The 18,958-nt window shown below is 58.8% G+C and overlaps 2 protein-coding genes across 3 annotated transcripts; one reads left to right on the forward strand and one right to left on the reverse strand.

The window, feature by feature from the left end:
• The first annotated feature begins 47 nt into the window (after window positions 1-47).
• SYNGR4 (synaptogyrin 4) lies at window positions 48-11,276 on the forward strand. The gene is made up of 5 exons (XM_014852199.3): window positions 48-170; window positions 816-990; window positions 5,937-6,174; window positions 6,980-7,119; window positions 7,465-11,276. The coding sequence occupies exons 2-5, from the start codon at window positions 898-900 to the stop codon at window positions 7,696-7,698; spliced, it is 705 nt and encodes a 234-aa protein (XP_014707685.3). The 5' UTR covers window positions 48-170; window positions 816-897; the 3' UTR covers window positions 7,699-11,276.
• KDELR1 (KDEL endoplasmic reticulum protein retention receptor 1) lies at window positions 10,805-17,959 on the reverse strand. Of its 2 annotated transcripts, XM_070498835.1 has the most exons (6): window positions 17,628-17,959; window positions 16,875-16,975; window positions 16,351-16,509; window positions 14,898-15,042; window positions 12,821-13,073; window positions 10,805-11,585 (listed from the first exon to the last, which is right to left on the reverse strand). In XM_070498835.1, the coding sequence occupies exons 3-6, from the start codon at window positions 16,443-16,445 to the stop codon at window positions 11,551-11,553; spliced, it is 528 nt and encodes a 175-aa protein (XP_070354936.1). In that variant the 5' UTR covers window positions 16,446-16,509; window positions 16,875-16,975; window positions 17,628-17,959; the 3' UTR covers window positions 10,805-11,550. The 2 variants fall into 2 exon arrangements, with proteins under 2 accessions (XP_070354936.1, XP_014707694.1); XM_014852208.3 differs by lacking the exon at window positions 14,898-15,042.
• Between the last annotated feature and the right edge of the window lie 999 nt (window positions 17,960-18,958).

Below are 18,958 nucleotides of genomic sequence, written 5' to 3' on the forward strand. Positions count from 1 at the left end.
CGAGGTGGCGCCAGGGACCAGGAGGGGAGGGTGGGCGGAAGGAAGAGCCGGCCTCCAGGTGACGCGGACCCGGCCTCCAGAGTACGGGTGGCCCTTTGTCAGACAGCGTCACCCCCAAGCCCCACCACCCCATTCCACGTCCTTAGAGGGAAGACCCCGATTCTAAGAAGGTAGCCTGGCGCCGGGGCCGGCGTCCTGTTCTGAGGGGACAGTTCAGTTCTGAGCCCACGTTCCCCGCGCATCCGAGGCCTAGGCCCCCAGCGGAGGGGAACGCACTTTTAGGAAGACGGAGCTGACTTCTAAGAGGAGGCCCTGATTCCAAGGAAACAACCCCAAATCAAAGGACAGCCTAAAATACACCTGGGTCCTCTGTTATGGGTGCTGTCACCCCCAAACCGGAAAGGGGTCCCCCTGGTCCAGAACTCCCGGGGGTTCTGATCTCCATCCTGGCACCCCCCTGATCCCTGGAAAAGGGATCACCCACTCGTGGTGTCTCCCAGAGGGGACACAGCCCTTAACGTGGACCCTCTGGCTGCTGGGTCAGCAACCCGACCCCAATATCCCAACTCTGTCCCCCCTTTTCTCCCAGGCCTGGGATCGCCTACCCCTGCACCCCACCACGGGACCCCTGGCAGCCCCCTCACCCTACAGTTTCCAAAGCCTGCGTTCCTGACTCCTGGGCCCCAGCAGCCCCTCACCCGTGCCCCCCATTCCTGGGAGCCCCCAGAAACCCCTTCCCCCTGTGTCTCTACCACTGGGACCCCCGGCAGCCCCTCCACCCGAAGCTGACCTCCCTCCACCGCCCTGTCTTGCAGCAGCCGAGCCCCAGGGTGGGCCTGGAGCCGCCCCCTGGCCGGTGGCACCCAGCATCCCAGGCCCGGGAGCAGAGCAGCCGCCATGCACATCCCCGAAAGCCTGCAGGACCTGGCAGACAGCGAGGCCGTGCAGTTCCTGAAGAGGCCCAAGACCATCACGCGCATCTGCGCAGGGGTGAGGCCCTCCTGCGGCCCGACCTCCCCTCGAGGGGACAGGACGCAGGCATTGTCACCTCTCAGACCCAGTGCAGAGGGAGCGGGAGGCAGGAAGGGGCTGGAGGCGGGAAAAGAAAGCAGAAGGGAGCTGATGGCCCAGATAGCCTTTTACTGAGCACCTAACCGGAGGCCCTCGCTCTTCTGAGCACTTAAGTCTCATGGGAAGAAACAGCCCTTCGAAGTCGATGCTCTGAGCCCCATTTAAAAAAAAAAAAAAGAATGGGTTCTTTATTATTTTTTTATTGCAGTAACATTGGTTTATAACGTTATATAATTTTTGTGTGTGTGAAGAAGATTGGCCCTGAGCTAACATCTGTTGCCAATCTTCTTCTTTTTTTTTTTTTCTCCCCAAAGCCCCCCAGTACATAGTTGTGTATCCTAGTTGTAGGTCCTTCTGGTTGTGCTATGTGAGACGCCGCCACAGCATGGCTCGATGAGTGGTGTGTAGGTCCGAGCCTAGGATCTGAACCCGGGACTGCCAAAGCGGAGCGTGCAAACTTAACCACTTAAGCCGGCCCCCCAAGCTCCGCCAGAGCCCACTCGTTTCCCACCTCGCAGGGAAGGGACTCGGCACGGAGCCGGGGCTGGGCCTCTAGGAAGGAAGAGGGACACGGAGGTGGGAGGGGAACATGGAACGTGGACCTGAGACCCTGGCGTCGGTGGTGGCTGTGCGCCAGGCGCTGTGCCACGAGAGGGCTCCGCGTGCACTGCTTTAATCCTTACTGTATTCGTGAAGGGTCCAGACACCTGGGCTCCCATTCCCACTCAGCCCAGACTTTGCTGTGTGACCTTGGCCCAATCCCTGCTCCTCTCTGGACCTCAGTGCATGAGGTTAGTGCTGTGACTCTGGCTTTCACCTGTGCTGCCTCCATTGCTCTCCTTTGACAGAGCTGGAAACTGAGGCCCAGGGAGAGGACGAGACTGGATCAGGGTCATGGGAGTAGGTGGGGTGCCCGGGTCCTAATCCAGAGTGTCTCCTCCCTATGCCTTCTGGAACCCGTGGTCAGAGAAGGATCAGACAGGCCTGGCTTTGAATCCCGGCTCGGCCACGTGCTGTCCACGGAGGGGGACGTACACCCCGGTGCTCCGGGGCCAGTCCTGGCGTGAGCATCAGCAGCGCCACCATTCCTACTCAAAAGCGCCCCGTCCCGTTTGATGATTTACCCATCACCCTGTGTCTGTGTGACCTGGAGGAGGTGACTTGACTTCTCTGAACCTCTATACTGTCATCAGCAAAAAGATGGTGGGGTGCCCTGGTCGGAGGAAGGAGTGTTGTGAAAACGAAACGAGTTTATCCCTATAAAATGATGAGCCGGGGCCTGGCGAGTCCTAATCTTCCCTTGAATAGCAGTGATTATTGGGACGAATCAGGGCTTGTGAGCGAGGACAGAGAGGGGTTCCGGGGTCTGTGGTGATGGGGACAGTGTCCGTTGTTCTCACCCGGGGGAAGCGGGGGATTACGAATTCCACGTCCCAGTTCCAGGCCCCTCCCCACGACCATGTGACACGGGCGTCATTACCCCCGTTTGACCCCGGGGGAAACTGAGGCTCACAGAGGTGGAGTGACTTGCCTAAGGACATCACCCAGCTGGCGAGCGACTGGGAAGGATTCTAGCACCTCCGAAGCTCCGGAAGGAAGGGCGGGGGCCGGGGGGCGAGAGAGAAGGAAGCCCAGCTGGTGTGGGCTGGGGTGACGAAGGCAGAGGGCAGGGCCGCCGACTGGGCCAGACGTTTCGGTCACAGACTTTGCCCGCCGCCTCCACCCTCCCTCCCGCCCTCTCCTCCTTCCCCCCCTGGCCTGGCTCCTCGGTAGGGAGTCTCTGGGCAGCTGGTGCTCTTGTCCTGCTCCCTGCCGCCTGCCAGCTGGTGCCTTAACCGATTAATCTTTGCTCCCTCCCTGAGGACAGGCCAGGGAGGGCCTGGAAGGAGGTGGGACTCAGGCTTCGGAAGGCGAGGGTCCCCCTGGCCCAGCTGAGCCCCCTTCCCCTGTCTCCAGCACCCTGGGCTCGCGCCGCAGCCCGGGGTTTTCAGGGTGAGTGGACAGACAGCCCACAGGCCTGGAAGTCAGGAAGGCTGCATTCCGATCCCCCTCCACCGCTGACCGACCTTGAAAGGACGCTTTCCCTCTCTGGGCCGATCATGAGAACGACCGTCAGGTCCAGGCCCCCCACCCTTGGATGCCCCTTTTCGAAGCACCGAGACAGACTGGGAAACTGAGGCTCCAAGAGATGAGTGATTTGCCCAGGGCCACACAGCTGGCCGAGTCAGACGCGTCTGGCTCTTTCCACTCCACCGTAATGGCTTCGATCTGTCACCTGTGCAACAGAAATGACTTAGTAGCATCGACCACATGGGGCTGGTGCAAGGCTCCAGGGAGGTAGTGCGGGTAAAACGAATCTGGGCTCAAAGACGATCGATGGGGCCTTCCGGTCCTCCACCTCGACCTGGCTCTGCCTCAGACCAGCAGGGCAAGGTGCTCCCCTTCTCTGGACCCGGTTCCTCAGCTCCGAAACGGGGGAGGATGTGAATCCCCTTGGAAAATGCTGAAGTGCTGGACCAAAAGAGGGACCCGTGGTTATTATTGTTATTATTATTATTATTATTATTCAGAGACAGCAATTAAGGCAAAGGGGAGAGGAGGATGGGCAGAGGCTGAAAAGTTTAGGGGTCCATCCTTTGCTTCCCCACCCCCACTCTGAAGGGCAGGGCAAGGGCGATTAGGGCCCAAGGTCATTCACTCCTTCAACATACATCTGCTGAGGTCCAATTTGGACCTGGGGGGCTGGAGTAGAGAGAAGGGTCCCATGAGGACCCTTCCAGGAGGAGTTCAAACTCTCCTGAACCCCTTCCCCTTCCCTAGCCCCCCGCTCCCCTCCCCAGCATCACCACATCCGAGCCATCACCAAGGCCAATTTCACGTCCCAGATATCACCGGGTTCCCCAGAGCTCTGAGCCCGGCCCAGGCCTCAGGACTCTGCCTGGACCCTCCCGACGGTCTCCTCTCTGATCTGTTGGCCTCTGGTCCTGCCCCCTCCGAGCCATCACGACCCTAGAGATTTGCTCTGACTCCCAGGTCTGAGCCCGGCCATCCTCTGCTCAGAGCCCTTCCGTGAGTAAAATCACATCCACGTAGGAAATTTCACTTTCCACAGCGCCCAAGTGCAGGCCCCTGGGTGTGGTGTGCGAGGCCTGCGAGGGTCTGGCTCCCGCCCGCTTTCCCAGCCTCGTCTCACACGGGAGCCCGCCAGTGAGGTCTCTCCCCATCCCAGAAGGAGCCGCGTTCTGCGGCATCTGGCTTTTGCACACACGGCTTGCCCGGCCTGGAATGCCTTTCCTCCTCTGCCTGCCTGAGAAACTCCTCCTTCTTTAAGGTGCAGCTCAGATCCCACCTTATTGCCTCCAAAATCCAGCCCCACGACTTCAGTTGCAGCTCAGACCTCGCCTCTCTCCCTGGCCCCAGGCCCCAGCCTCCCCTCTGGCCTCCGACCTCCGGTGCATCTCTAGTGGCCCCAGAGGGCTCTTCGTTCATCCAGAGTTGACCCTGACCCTCCCCTGCTCACAGCCCTCCCATGGCTCCCTATTGCCCTCCAGACAACCCCCACTCCTTAGCCTTTCTCACCCTGCAACCCTCCTTACAGGCGTCACGTCCTCCAGGAAGACTTCCTGGACCAACTCCCACTGCCCACCCCATACACACACCAGTTCCTTCCATATCTGGCGTGGACCTTGCCACACTGCATTGTGACGGTCTGCGACAAATCATTGGGGCTTAGCATTTTCACTGAACTGTATGCCTAGGAACCCCTGCTCTCAAGGTGTCTGGTCCAGCCTGGGGCGGTAGAGCAGAGAGTTACAGCAGACTGGGGAGCCAGACAGCTTCGGTTCAAATCCAGGGGCTGCCGCTTACTAGCTGAGTGACTTTGGGCCATTCCTCACCCTCTCTGTGCCTCAGTTCCACTATCTAAAAAACGGGGCCGTGAGTCGTGCCTCCATTCTAGGGTGGTTAAAAGGATGACACGGGCGAGGGCTTGTGGAGCACTTTAGTGGCGTTTAATAAACAAACCCCGTGGAAGACAAGCATGGATGCAGACAGTCCTGCTACAGCGTGTCGCAGGCAGCGTGCATGGGCGAGAGGGATGGGGCTGTCCTATCAGTGGTTGTATTTGCTTTCTTAAAAAAAGGCAAAATGGTAATATGGTAATGTTTATTAGATCCTGGGTGTTTGTCACACGTCCCTCCGTATATTTCTGTGTTTTTGGAATATTTCACAGATTTATTTTTAAAGATGGATGGGAATTAGCCAAGCCGGGAACGGGGAGGAAGTTGCAGGCAGAGGAAGAGCTTAGAGGCCGAGAGAATACTCATGGTGGCAACCACTTATTGAGCTCGTCCTGTGTCCCAGGCATGGTGCTAAGCGTTTCATATTGGTACCTGGGTTTGGCGGCAGGTGCCCGATTGGGGCGGCAGAAGGGGAGTCTGGGGCGAGGCAGAGGTGAGTGGGGAGAGAGGGATTAAAAGAGCAAAGAGAGCAGAGACCACGCAGGGTCTCAAAGGCCAGGCTGAGGGGCTGGGACTGTGTCCCGGGGTGCTAGGGAGCCAGGGGGGGCTGTGAGCCGGGAGGGGCAGGGTGTGGAAAGACCCCTCTGGGGCCCGTGTCGGGGATGGGCGGAGGGGCCAGGGGAAGAGGCCTGAGCTAGGATAGAGAAGAGGGGTGAGGGGCAGCAGGAGGGACGGGGCTGGAAGGCTCTGAGGCTGTGCCAGGAAGGAAGGGGCCAGAACGGCCCAGCAGGTTTGCGGCAGGGCCCGCCGACCGTCCGCAGGTGGGGGAACCCGGGAGGATGCGCGGGTTGGGGGAGATGCTGAGCTGCGCTCCGGCCCCTGGGCACCATCCTCCTGCTTCCGCAGATCTTTGCCCTCATCATCTTCTCCTCCCTGCTGACTGACGGCTACCAGAACAAGACTGACTCATCGCAGCTCCACTGCGTCCTCAACAGCAACAACACGGCCTGCAGCTTCTCCGTGGGGGCCGGCCTCCTGGCCTTCCTCTGCTGCCTGGCCTTCCTCGTCCTGGACGCCCACGAGGGCCGCATCGCCAGCACCCGCTTCAAGTCGGCCTTCCAGCTCCTGGACTTCATCCTGGCTGGTGAGCACCCCCCTCCCCGGGAACGCCCGCCCAGAGCTGCCCCTGCTCCTCCTCCCGGCCCTCCCTGGCTCCCCCGGGTCCCCAGGACACCGTCCTCCCCCACCCAGCCGGCCTCTGACTGTCCTCCACGCTTGACCCAAAGCTGTGTCCCTCCCTTCTGCACCTGCTGTCTCCTCCCGAGGAATTGTCACTCGTCCTTTAGACTCAGTGTCAGGGTCACCTCTTCTGACCCCCGGGCTAATTCTAGAAGCTTCCCTCCTGGCTGGAGTTTTCTTCGCATTCACCTCCCTCCCTCAGAGAACGTTTCTTGAAAAGCCACCTGGTGGCAGGAGGTGGGGTTTGGAGCACAGAGCCAGACAGACCCGGTTTGAAGTCCCAACTCCGGCGTCTCCTTGCTCGGGGCAGCTTGAGCGGGTCCCTCCCCCTCTCTGAGCTCCAGGAGAAGGTGGGATGAAAGCGCCCACCTGGCAGGGTCTTTCCGAGGATGAAACGAGAGAGACTAAGTCTGTAGCGACGTTGGCATTTCCTGGGCCTGGAGCCAAGGGCTCCACGTGCCTTGTCTCATTTGTTCCTCAGCACCTTCCCCCGAGGAGTGAAGTCCTGTTCGTGTTCACATTTTACAGAGGGGGGAAACTGAGGCTTGAGGAGGGTATGTAACTGGGCCCGCAGCTGCTGAGTGGCAGATCCAGGCCTCAAAGCAAAATCTCATCACCTGATAGAGCCCCAGCCGCACCCTGTCCACACCCCAGCAGTCCTTCCTAAACCGGCTCTCTCTCTGCCCCTCTTCTGCCTTGTGACCCCACAGTCCTCTGGACAGCCGTCTGGTTCGTGGGTTTCTGCTTCCTGGCCAACCAGTGGCAGCATTCGCCACCCAAACATTTCCTCCTGGGGAGCAGCAGCGCCAAGGTGGCCGTCACCTTCGCTTTCTTCTCCATCCTCATCTGGGTGAGGACAAGCCGCCTCCCCAGGTGCCCTCTGCCTCCGCCGGGAGGGGCTGGAACAGCCAGAACAGTCCACTGTCACTGAGCTCCCCTGGGAGTTGGGGGGTGGTCCTCCCGGGGTCTCAGCCAGCCCCTTCCACGCCGTTGGGTAAATTGGAAGGAAGCTGCCCCCTCTCTGAGCAGACGCAGAGACGCAGCCCAGCATTAGGCCTCGAGCCGAGAGCCCGGGTCCAGGGAGCAGCGGGCAGAGCCACACCCTGCGGCTCCCTCCCAGGCCCGTCCCCAGCCCGGCCCCCTCCTGCCCTGCCCAGCCCAAGCCGGCCTGCAGCATGCCCTTCTCTGCCCACAGATATCCCAGGCCTACCTGGCCCTCCAGGACCTCCAAAATGACGCTCCGGTCCCCTACAAGCGCTCCCTGGATGAGCGCGGCGTGGTGCTGACCTCCCTCTCCCCGTCCTCTGCTGCCAGCCCTGTCAACACGCCCAGCCCGGACCCCCACAACCTGAGTTATACAGGCTCCAGCCTGTCCCCCTATCTGAGCACCCCAAAGGTCCCTCGCCTCGCTATGATGCCCGACGACTAGGCATCCTCATCCACAGCAGTAAAGACATAATCCTCCCTCCAGAAGGGTTTCTGAGAACAGCTCTCTGTCCCTCTCGTGTCTGTTCTTCTCTGGTCCCTTCAGTGGCCCGGGGTGGCGAGAAATCCCACACGGTCATCTCAGGGGTCTCGGCACTGGGTCACACTTCCATGCCGCCTCCTGGACCCTCTATCTGGGGACCACCGTGTTAGTGACAGATGAGAGGTGGTGACAGGAAGGAAGGGAGCCCTTCTCCCAGGCCTGTGTGTGTCACACACCGAGCCCTTTCCTCCTCACACTGGCCGTGCGAGGGCGGTACGAGGCACCCCATTGTACAGTGGAGGAAGCTCGAGTTCAGAGAGACAAAACGCTTCCGCCCACGGAGACAGCGCTGAGAACAGGGGCCAACACTGCCACCAGCCCTGTCCCTGACGCCAAAGCCCTTCCCTCACCCCAGTGACAAGGGACTCAACTCACAACCACGCCGCGTGAGGAGTCGTTGAACGAACAGGCGATGGAAGTGCGTGAATGAGGTCCAGGGAGATCCTTGTCGCAAAATATTTAAACCACCTTGGGGAAGAGGAAGGGGTTTCATTCGAGAATCCCGAGGGTGGTCGGCGACATGTGCACAGGCCTGTAGGGGCCGAGCAGGTAACCCGGTGGCTGAAGCGCCCATTAAGGGAGCGGTGGGGACAGGGGCCGTGTCCGGGAGGGGCCGCCTTCACTCAGCACCCAGCATCCAGCACTGCGGGCCTGGGGCATCTAGACCAGCACTGTCCGGTTGAAATGTAACGTGAGCCACGGCGGACAGGATTTCAAATCGTCTAGTTGTCACATTAAGAAAACTAGAGCGAAACAAGTGAAAATAATTTTCATACATTCTATTCAACCCAATCTATCCAAAACACGATCATTTCAGCATGTCATCAATGTGAAAATTATTAATGAGGACAGCACATCTCAATTGGGACTCGCCATATTTCAAGTGCTAATGGTCACCTGCAGCTAATGGCCACCCTATTGGACAGTGCGGCTCTAGAATCTTCTGGCTGTTCTGGAACAACTGGACATCTGTTTCTTTTTATGGGGAAGTCGTTGGCAAGGAATTAAAAAAAAAATTTAATGTTTTGCAGGCCAAAAAAAACGGACCCACACAAGGGTCGCAGTGGCCTGCAGAGCATTTGTTTACGAACTGGACAAAGAGGTACAAGTTATGGGGGGGGCAAATGTGGGTGCTGTGGTCCCCTCTTGGAGGCCTCCTGTGTGGCAGGCCCGGGGCTCAGTTCTGGGGGCACGGAAATAAACAGGTCGTCGTCCCTGTGGGCATGGGGAGAAAGGGCAGCAGTGGAGTGGCGTGGGCTGCGTCCGGGCACAGGAAATGGGAGGAATCCAGGCTGTCATGGTCACCCTGTCACCAGCTGGATAACCCAGGCGCGCCACTTAGTCTCTCTGGGCCCGAGTTGTGTTGGCTATAAAATTAGACTCGGACCAGACTGAGATCGACGGTTTTGAGACTGCGTTCAACCAGGGGCCACCTCCCACCCCATATCACGCTCCTGCGTTTCCGTAGCCGCCTTCCGGGCAAAACTCCTCTAAACAGAAGGCGCCCTGGCTTCAGAGAAAGAAAGAAAAAACAGTTGATAAACCCCGCCGCGGTGGTTAAACACACAGGCTCCGGGGTCAGGAAGCCCGGGCACAAACCCCACCTCTACCACTTGCCCCCCTAAGTCTGGGCTTCCTCCCCTGCAAAGCACCCCCTCTTCAGGGTGCTGTGAGGGTCCTGTGGGCTCGTCCGTGCAATGCACATTGCCTGGCACTTAGGAAATGCTCGGGAAACGCCAGCTGCCTGCCTCCAGAAGCTTCCAGAGCCATCCTACAGGAGAACTGGAGGCAGTTAAGGAGGGTCTTAGTAGCTATCTAGAGACTCTATATCAGGGGTCAAAACTCCAGAAGCTGGGGGCTGCCCCGTGGCGTAGTGGTTAAGTTCTGCGCACTCCACTTTGATGGCACGGGTTCGCAGGTTCAGATCCCAGGCGTGGACCTACACCACCTGTCAGCCATGCTGTGGCAGGCATCCCCCATATAAAGTGGATGAAGTTGGCACAGATGTTAGCTCAGGACTAATCTTCCTCAGCAAAAAAAAAAAAAAAAAAAAAACTCCAGGGGCCAGACTGATGGTGTAGTGGTTAAGTTCACTTGCTTTGCTTTGGTGGTCCAGGGTTTGTGGGTTCAGATCCCGGGTTCAGATCCCAGGCGCAGACCTACGCACTGCTTAACAAGCCATGCTGTGGCAGCTGTCCCACATACAAAGTGGAGGAAGATCGGCACAGATGTTAGCTCAGGGCCAATCTTCCTCAAAAAAAGAAAAACGAAAAAAAAAACTCCAGAAGCTTACAAGGACCAGGCAGGTAATGCAAGAAGAGGAAACAGACCAGGTGGGAGGCCAATCTGGAGGGAGACATGGGAAATATTTCACTTTTCTTTTAACTCTACCAAACAAAAACCAAAAACAACAGCGTCAGCTCAATAATAAATGGGAACAACCCCTCAGCCAAGTCCCAGGGACCGTGGTGGAAAGCTCACATCCCATCCATTCAGCTCCAGCCATCTGTTGTCACCCAGAAACGAGGACCTGGCATTGTCAGATTGATGGATTTTTTTTCATGAGAAGCCAGAAATTCAGAATTTAATGTGAAAATCTGGTTTTTAAAGGCTGGCAACCAATTCCCTCCCCCCCCCCTTTTTTTTTTTTTAAGAAAACAGAGTGGAGCAACAAAATGCCAAATGAGGGTGTGACGGAGGGTGGCCATTGGTGACCTCCCAAACGCACGCTTTTGAAGGTCTTCTGCAACCCTGTGATTCAGGAGAACGGTCAGGGAAGTTTGGTGCCAAGATGAGAATCTTCGAGATTTTTTTTTTGTCCAAAACGTCATCCCCAGTGGAGCTGGGAGGAGTCAGGGTGCAGCCGAGAGTCTCAGGAAGGCCAGTCTCTCATCTTCCTGCTCCTCCCAGACCTCTGGTGGCCCAGGGACGGTGGATGGGATAAAGCAGAAGCGGAGACGGGGGCCGGGGCAGGACCCCACCAACGCCAAAGAGAGAAGGCAAGGAGTCGCGAAAGAGAGGCATCGTTTTCCTCGGTTTATTTCAAGAGAACAAAGAATCAATCATCCTTTCTGTACAAAAACATGGCGGTAGAATCACGGGGACCCTCAGGCCAGCCCCGTTCCCATGCCCGGCCCCCCTTGTTCCCCTAAATTGCCAAAAAAAAAAAAAAAAAATGAGGACAAGACCAAAAGTCCAAAACTCTGGAAAAAAGTTATTATGAAAAATGAGGGGAGACCTTCCCCCGCCAACCCAGAAGTTTGGGGGAGCAGGAGGCTGTGTTCACGGCCACGGTGGGAGGCTGGGAAGGCGGGTGTCGGCAGATTTAGTGTTTGGCAACCAGTGGGGCTGGGAGAGTAGGATCTGGAAGGGGTCCGAGGAGCTCAGGGCAGGGAAAACATCTCCGACCCTGCCCGGCCCCACGGGCCCCTCAAAAACAGTTTATAAAAATGGGGACCAGAGAGTAGAAGAGAAAGGAGTCATCAGAATCAAAAGCTCAAGAGTGGAAAGATTTTTTTTCTTCTTCTTCTTCTTCTCTAAAAGGCAAAAAACTACAAACAGCCTAGGTCCTGAACTGCCCAAGGCGTGGGTCCTCCCCTGCCCCCTGAAACTCGGCAGGAGCCGGGATGGAGAGCGGGGAGAGGCTGGGTGTTTAAAAAGTCACCCCTGGACGGGAAGGCTCTTCGTCTTCGGTTGCCTTCCTCTGCCTCCCGCTGCTGCTGGGCTGCCGAGGAGGGACGGCGAGGACCAGGGTTACGCCGGCAAGCTCAGCTTCTTCCCCTTTAGGACTGTGAGGAGGCAGGGGGACAGGCGTTACCTTGGGGCCCCGGTGGAGGGGAGGGCTTCCCATTCCCAGAGCAGGCGTGTGGATGCTGGGCCAGACAGAGATGCGAGGGGGGTCAGCCCTAGGACCCCAAGCTATCAACTGGGGGGAGCGGCTTGAACTCCTAAGGGGTGGGGCTGGGGGTGCCCTAGTCTCGTCCCAGGGGCTGAGCAACGGAGGCAAGAGGAGGCCCCATTTCTCCTGGTGCTGGTGCTCCTTCCCCACCTGGAAGGGCTCTTGGGCTAGAGGCAGGGCATGGGGGTCAGAGGGTCTGGGAGGGCTGCCCGGGCAAGACCACCCCCTCCCGCCCTCCCAGCCTCAATCCTCAAGGGCTTTGGGCTGCCTCCAGGTCCCTGCCCGCCTGTCCCCTCTTTCCTGACCCACGCCTACTTTCTCAGGTCCCTGCTTCAGTCAGCATCTCCTCAAAGAGGCTGCCCTCCCCTCCACAGCTGTTCAGGGACACGCCCCTGGTTTCTGTCACAGCCCTTCTCACGGTCTGCGACCATCTCTCTCTTTCCTTGTTTATTCGCCGTCTCCCCCCGAGAGAACATAAGGGGAGAGCAGGGCTGCGTCCACCTTTCCTCCTACTGCTGCCTCCCCAGAGCCTAGCGCCTGGCCGGGGACACGGCAAGTGCTCAATAAATTTGTTGGCTGAATGAATGAATGAATGAATGAACGAATGGGCCTGAGTCCCAGAGAATGAGAACAGAGACCAACCGACAGAGGGAAGACCCTCCCTTCTCTGAGCACTGCTGGCACTGGGGAGACAGGAATTCTAGACTTTTTCCAGGTGTGAGACTGAAAAACTGTGGATCTGGAACCACGGGGCAGGAAGAGAGCTCAGGACAAATTCCGAAAGGGCAAAAGTCAGAGGCCACCCCAGCCTCTCTCTTTGTCTTGTCTTCTCCTCCCGCAAATGCGCGGGGGGCCCAGGAGAGGGACCCTGGTCTGTGGGCTGGAGGGAGAAAGCAAGCAACGCTGTGAGGGATCATCCCTCAGAGAGACACGGGGTGAAGGAGAGCAACTCCTGGGTCCTGGGGAGGCAGGGGGCGGAGGTCTGAACTGCTGGGAGGGCAGTGGGCCCGGGACCCCAGAAGTGGGAGAGGAAGCCCCCACCCCCTTGAGTGACACAGGGCTGAGGGGACGGAGCCCAGGCCCGGGGAGGGCGGGATGGGAGGCAGCAGCCGTCGCGCCGGCTACCTTTGGTGATATAGAGGTAGAAGAAATCGCAGTAGAGGACCGTCTGGACCAGGCCGGCCACGATGGCGATGAGGTCGAAGAAGCCCTCGAAATGATAGCGCCAGATCCAGTTGAAGAGATAGAGCGTGCGGTAGACGCCCAGCGCGAACAGGTAGTGGCTGGTGATGGTCTCCGCCTCGCCCGTCTTGCTCACCATGAACAGCTGCGGCAGGATGGCCACCGACTCCAGGTAGATGGAGAAAGTCCAGAGGATCTGCAGGGGGCGCCAGGGAGCGGGGCGGAGGGCAGGACGAGGCGGGAGGGGACAGGGCAGGAGAGAAGGCAGAGGACAGCGTCACAGTCACACACGCAGCGATGGCGGAAAGAGAACGGGGACAGCGATGCCTCCGGGGCGGCGCACTGTGTGCCAGACACCGCTCTGCCGGGCCACGTGTGTTCTCTCATGTCATTCTCACGACGACCCCACAGGAGGGAGGCGCTGTTATCAGCATCCCCATTCTACAGAGGAAACAGGCCCAGAGAGGGTGAGGGCCTTGCCCGAGACCGCAGCAGAGCTGGGATTCGAACCAAGGGTTCGGGAGTCGGTGCTCACCGGTACTTTGCCTTTATGCCTCTCCAAAAGGCGGACCAGGATGGAATCTTGGCTCTGAGACTTCCCTTCCAGGAGACCCAGATTCTCCGGGCCTCCACTTCCTTAACTCTAACATGGGGATGATTTTCCTGCCCTCGTAGGGGCGACATTCAATGTGTAATCTTCAGAGACATAAATCAGACTATGTCACTCCCTAGCTTAAAACTCTCCAGTAGCGACTTCTTATCATAACCAGAGTAAAATCCAAATTCCCAACCTCGACCTTCAAGGCCCTCTCCCATACAGCCTCATCTCCTACTCCCTCCCCAAACTCTCAGGGCTGCAGCCACCCAGGCCTTCTATCTGTTCCTCCAACACGCCACGCTCTTTCCTGCCCCAGGGCCTTTGCACTTGCTATTCTCTCAGCTCCTCCCCTGGTTTCTCACATTCTGCCTCTTCTGCCTCCTTCCAGCCTCAGCTCCTCAGTCACCTCCTGAAAGAGGCCTTCCCTAACCATCCTCCCCCCAGGACTGTCACTTTGCCCCGTCTTATCTCCTTCCTGGCAGCTCTCACCAGAATGTTAAGCCGGAACGTGAGGCCCAGGATCCTATGACTTAGTCACCCCGTGGCCCCAGCACCTGGCACAGTGCCCGGCACATATTCAATGCCTGAATGAATGAATGGGTGAACAGGAGCGAGCTCCCCATGTGCTTGTCATGGGCCACCACGGAGGGAGCATCGACAACCATCTCTCGTGAGCAGGATGGGGCATCGTGGGAGGGGGGAGAAGAGACTGCAGACATCTGTCGGCCCCTTTTCAGTTCTCAGCTCCCTGAAAGTCCCACCTGGGGCAATCTGTGATCTGTAGACGCACTGAAACCTCCCCTCAGAGAACAAGCCAGGTGGCGGGTGTGGCTCCTCCTCAGCTGTTCTGGTTTGTGGGAAGGAAGTGGGGACCATGACATATTCATAACAACTCAACGCTTATGCAGCATTTATTACATCCAAGACACTGCTCCACACGCCTATGGGTATTAACTGGCTCATGCCTTAACCCTATGAGCCAGGTCCTACTGTTACACCCATTATACAGATGAGGAAACTGAGGCCCAAGGTCACGCAGCTCAAATGCGGGTAGAAACAGATTCCCACCCAGGCAGCTGGACTCCAGGGTCTGCTCCCATAGTCTCTCAGAATCCTCCAGGGAGGGTCTTAGCAAGTCAGGGTAGCTGACACTCTCGGGAAACGTACCCATTCAGGTGACACACACCCAGCTGTTACCCCTGGGGTCACCCTTGGGGAACAGAATCATGACATAAGAGGAGGTGGAAGGTCACGTTTTCAATGCGTTTCCTTTATCTATTCCTGATCTCTGGATTTTTAAAGAATAGCTTTCTTCTATGATTAAAAAGTCATTGTTTTTAGCATGCACCAATTAATAGCACGGGCTTTGAAAGCAGGCGGCCCTGAGTTCAGATCCTGTGAGTTCTCCCCTCTGAGCCTCACCTTAGTCCTCCAAGAAATGGGGATGAGGACGACTGCTTCCCGGGGTGGCCGAGGGGTCAGACGGGATGATGGCACATTTAGAATGGCCAGCTCGGAGCCAGACACACAGTCGACGCCAATACTTTGCACAAGTGACTTCCCTCTTCTGAATGAGGGAACGGCAAAAGCTGGAGTCAAGAGGCCTGAGTTCTGGTCCAGCCTCTTCCACCTAAAGCAAGCCCCACTGCCTCCCCCAGCCTCAGTCTCCCCATCTGCAAAACGGGCTGGCTGGGGGGAGCGCTCTGGGCAAGATGGGGATGATGATATGTTTGCAAAGCTTGGGGTCTGGAGCCAAGCACGGGCTTCCCTCCACGGCATGGTGCGGTCTCCCTCTGATATTTCTGGGACCCATGGGCCAAAGTCACCCTCTGTCAGATTGGTCCAGCCTGCGGGGGGCTTTTAGAAATCTATTTTGAATCTGCGGCCAAAATTTTAAGATCTTGCAGGAAAACTCCTAAACATGGCTTCTGTTGAAAACATCAGCACGTCTGGCCACTCAGGGCCAGCTTCCCACAAGGCTCCCCTGAATTTGATCCCCGCCAGGCCCCAGGAGGCTAGAGAGCATAGACTTTGAGCACAGGCCCTCTCGAAATTCCTCCCAGGAATTTGTACAAGTCCCACCAGAATGCCATGCAATCACAACCACGACACCTAACATCTCGGAGTAAAAGTACCAGCATGGCACAAAACACTTCGGTCCGTGAACAAGCACGGGCACAGCACCTCCCAGCTGGTGCCAGACACTGCTTTACCAGCATCTACCCCCATTAGAACCCTAGGAAGTGGGAATTGGTTGTCCCCATTTTACAGATGAGGAAACTGAGGCACAGAGAAATTACCTGACTTGTCCAGAGCCCCACAGCTGCTGAGTGGTAGAAGCAGGCCTGAAATCCCCACTTTCCGGTTCCAGAGGTCTAACCACTAGGCCATGCTGCATAACCTCAGTAAATCCGCACCAGGACCTGATCTCGACTTTACAAAGCGGGCACAGAGAGGTCAAGGCACATGCCCAAGGTCACGCTAATCGAAAGGAGCAGATCTGGGATTCAAATCCAAGTGGGCTGGCTCCACAGCCCCCGTTCCCAACTCCTGAGCTATCCATTAGGTCGACGACCTTGGATGAGCCATTTAGACTGCCTGTGCCTCAGTTTCCTCATCTGTCGAATGGGGCTGCTGTGAACAGGAAGGAGTTAATGTAGGTGCGACGCTGAGAGCAGGGTCTAGCACAGAGTGGGTGTTGCTGCTGTCACATTAATATGATCCGACCCCAGAGCCTGTGTGCTGAAATCGCAGGTCCCAAAATAAGGAAGTTCGAGCAAACTCTGCAAAAGCAAGCCTTTGAGAGGGTCCACTGTCCATAGCCGCCCTGCCACAGCCCATCCCGCCACTACAGGCACCCTGCCAGGTCGCCTACCTCCAGAGGGGTAAAGTCATGGTTGACCAGGAACGCCAGGATGGCCGTGGGAACAACGAGGAACTCCACCCGGAAGGTATCATGGTTCCCATCATAAGTGGCTTTGAACTTGCTGTAAATCATCCAGACTGTGGTGAAGGAGCAGGCGATGTAGACCACCTGTCGAGAGGAATGAGGAGGAGGGCACTTCTGCTCAGAACGCGGGGCCTGTGCTCCTAACAGGCGTGGGCCCAAGAGTCCGGGCCCCAGCCCCTCCTCCCTCAGACCCGCGGGTCCGGGCCCCAGCCCCTCCTCCCTCAGACCCGGGAGTCCAGCCCCAGCCCCTCCTCCCTCAGACCCGGGAGTCCAGCCCCAGCCCCTCCTCCCTCAGACCTGGGAGGCCAGGCCCCCTGCCCCTCCTCCCTCAGACCCCGGGGTCCAGCCCCCAGCCCCTCCTCCCTCAGACCCCGGGGTCCAGCCCCCTGCCCCTCCTCCCTCGCAGCCTCCCCTGGCTCTGGGAGGCCGGCGGTGGGGTAGAGCGGTACCTTCATGCACGTGTTGTAGAGGGAGATGTAGTTGGTGAAGAGGTCCAGGTAACGGGCAGTGAACACTACAGCAAACAGGACCTGGCTCTTCCCCGAAATCCCTGTGGTCCAGAGAGAGAGACGGGAGGCTGGGGGTGGGCTGCATGGGGAATAAGCCAAGGCCCAGCGCCTAGGACGAATCTGGAGACCACTTTGGAGAGCAGCTGTCCCCAGAGGCCTCCCCAGCCCGCCCGGCCGGAGCAGGGCCCTTTCCCACGGCCCACAGCCAGGGGGCAGCCCGGCCCCGGAGCTACTCCAGCCCGTGGCTCTGTCCCAAGCTAGGCCTCACGGCCACCCCCGGTCCCCTCGGGGTCCTCCGACACTCCAGACCCAAAGTGGGGCCTCGGGAGGACCCCACTTAACCTCAGCCCCTCAAAACCGGTTGCTTCCTCTCTGCTCTCTTCCTGGCTGCCACAGTCCACGTCACCAACTCCCAGCCACCTCCCTGCCTGCCACAGCTCCCTGTTCCCAGTCCCGGAACCGGGGGGCCGCCCAGATAGGGGCTGGAGAAGGCTGAATTGGGGGCCTGGAGTCACCCCCACCAAACTGTATGCACCCCCAGTCTGGGAAAGGGAGCTGACCCCCTGGTGACCCCGGACCTGAAGGGGGATCCCCAGCAAGCAGTGGGAAGAGGGACCTGTCCTCCTAGTGCCTCCAAACCCTTCCCCGAGTCCTGGGATGTCCCCCCTTCTCCCGCCCCGGTGGGCGTCTCACCGGCACACGAGCGGGACTTCCAGATTTTGAGCAGTAGCAAGATGATGGCTAGGAGGTGGGAGAGGTCTCCCAGGAATCGGAAGAGATTCATGGTTGGGGGGCGTCTGGCAGGCTGGGCTGGAGGGAGGCAGGCTGACGGGGGGCTGCCCCCCGCGGCTGCTGTTCTGGCCGGGCGGCTGAGCCGGGGGCGGGAGAGGGGCCCTCAGGTGGGCTCCGCTCCGGGGAGGGGGCTCTGGGAGGGGGAGCCGAGGCCGGAGCTGGCGGCCGAGCAGGAGCTGGGAAGAGGGAGGAGGGCGGGGGGGAGGGGTCCGGGCCGGGAGGCCCCGCCCCCGGGGGCGGGGTCCCGGCTCTCCGGCGCCCCCTACGCCGCACCTCCCGGCTCGCAGAGTGCGCGCTGAATGCACCCCCAACGCCGCCTCCTAGGAACTTGCGGGGTCTCTGGGATTTGAAACTCTCAAGTCCGGCACCTGCTTCCCCAGGCAGTCGGTGCCTCTGGAAGGGTCGCAGCCCAGCCGCCCAGCCTCTGCCCTTGACAGGGATTCAGGAGGCTGGTCTCTGAGCTTTAAAAACTCCAGACAAGGACCCAGAGGCTGGGCTGCCAGCTTCTGTTCCTTTTCAGGGGCCTCCAGCTCCAACCCACCCAAAAGACAAGAAAGCAGCCCCCAGCCCCTCCCTCAGACTCAGGAGCCTAGGCCCCCAGCATCTTCCTCCCCCAGGACCCAGGAGTCTGGAGCCCCATCCTCCTCCCCTCCCAGGACCCAGGAGTCCGGGCCCCCAGCCCCTCCTCCCTCAGACCCTGGTGTCCAGGGCCCCAGCCCTATTCTTTCTCAGAACCAATAGTCTGGTCCCTTAGCCCATCCTCCCTCAGATGCAGGAGTTCGAGCCCCCTTCCTTGGGACTTAGGGTCCCACCTCAACCATCTTGTGTCTCAAGCATCCTAGCCCCAGGAATCTACATCCACAATCCCTTCCTCTCTCTGGGACCCACAAATTCAGGCCCCAAGTCTCCTGTTTTACAGGAATGTGAGCCTTCACCCTTGCTCTCCCAGACCCTGGCACATGTGCGCCCGCGCGCGCGCGCGCGCGCGCACACACACACGCACCCCCACTCCTGGCCTCCACCCTCCGGAGCCTAGGTGTCCTGCGCCACAGCCCATCCCAGCACGTTACAGAAGTGCTGGGTCCGGCTTCTCTAGGAGGAGGGGCAGGAGCTGGGCAGCTGGCCTTGAGGGACCCTCTAGGGGGTCAGGCTGTGTCTAGGAGGGGGCAGACACTGCCTTCCTCCTAGATGTTTGAGTACCTATGGGTGATGGAGGCCAGGGGCCCTCAATA

The sequence above is a fragment of the Equus asinus genome, chromosome 26 (genome assembly GCF_041296235.1).
Source record: "Equus asinus isolate D_3611 breed Donkey chromosome 26, EquAss-T2T_v2, whole genome shotgun sequence".
Classification (NCBI taxonomy): Eukaryota; Metazoa; Chordata; class Mammalia; order Perissodactyla; family Equidae; genus Equus; species Equus asinus.

What these genes read in the sequence shown, in the direction of transcription:
- SYNGR4 (XM_014852199.3), top strand. Translation starts at nt 898, where the DNA reads ATGCACATCCCCGAAAGCCTGCAGGACCTGGCAGACAGCGAGGCCGTG. An exon ending in TCACGCGCATCTGCGCAGGG is followed by an intron (nt 991 to 5,936) that starts GTGAGGCCCTCC and finishes CTGCTTCCGCAG; the next exon opens with ATCTTTGCCCTCATCATCTT. An exon ending in CCTGGACTTCATCCTGGCTG is followed by an intron (nt 6,175 to 6,979) that starts GTGAGCACCCCC and finishes GTGACCCCACAG; the next exon opens with TCCTCTGGACAGCCGTCTGG.
- KDELR1 (XM_014852208.3), bottom strand. Translation starts at nt 17,718, where the DNA reads ATGAATCTCTTCCGATTCCTGGGAGACCTCTCCCACCTCCTAGCCATC. An exon ending in ATGACTTTACCCCTCTGGAG is followed by an intron (nt 13,074 to 16,350) that starts GTAGGCGACCTG and finishes CGCCCCCTGCAG; the next exon opens with ATCCTCTGGACTTTCTCCAT. An exon ending in CTACCTCTATATCACCAAAG is followed by an intron (nt 11,586 to 12,820) that starts GTAGCCGGCGCG and finishes GCCTCCTCACAG; the next exon opens with TCCTAAAGGGGAAGAAGCTG.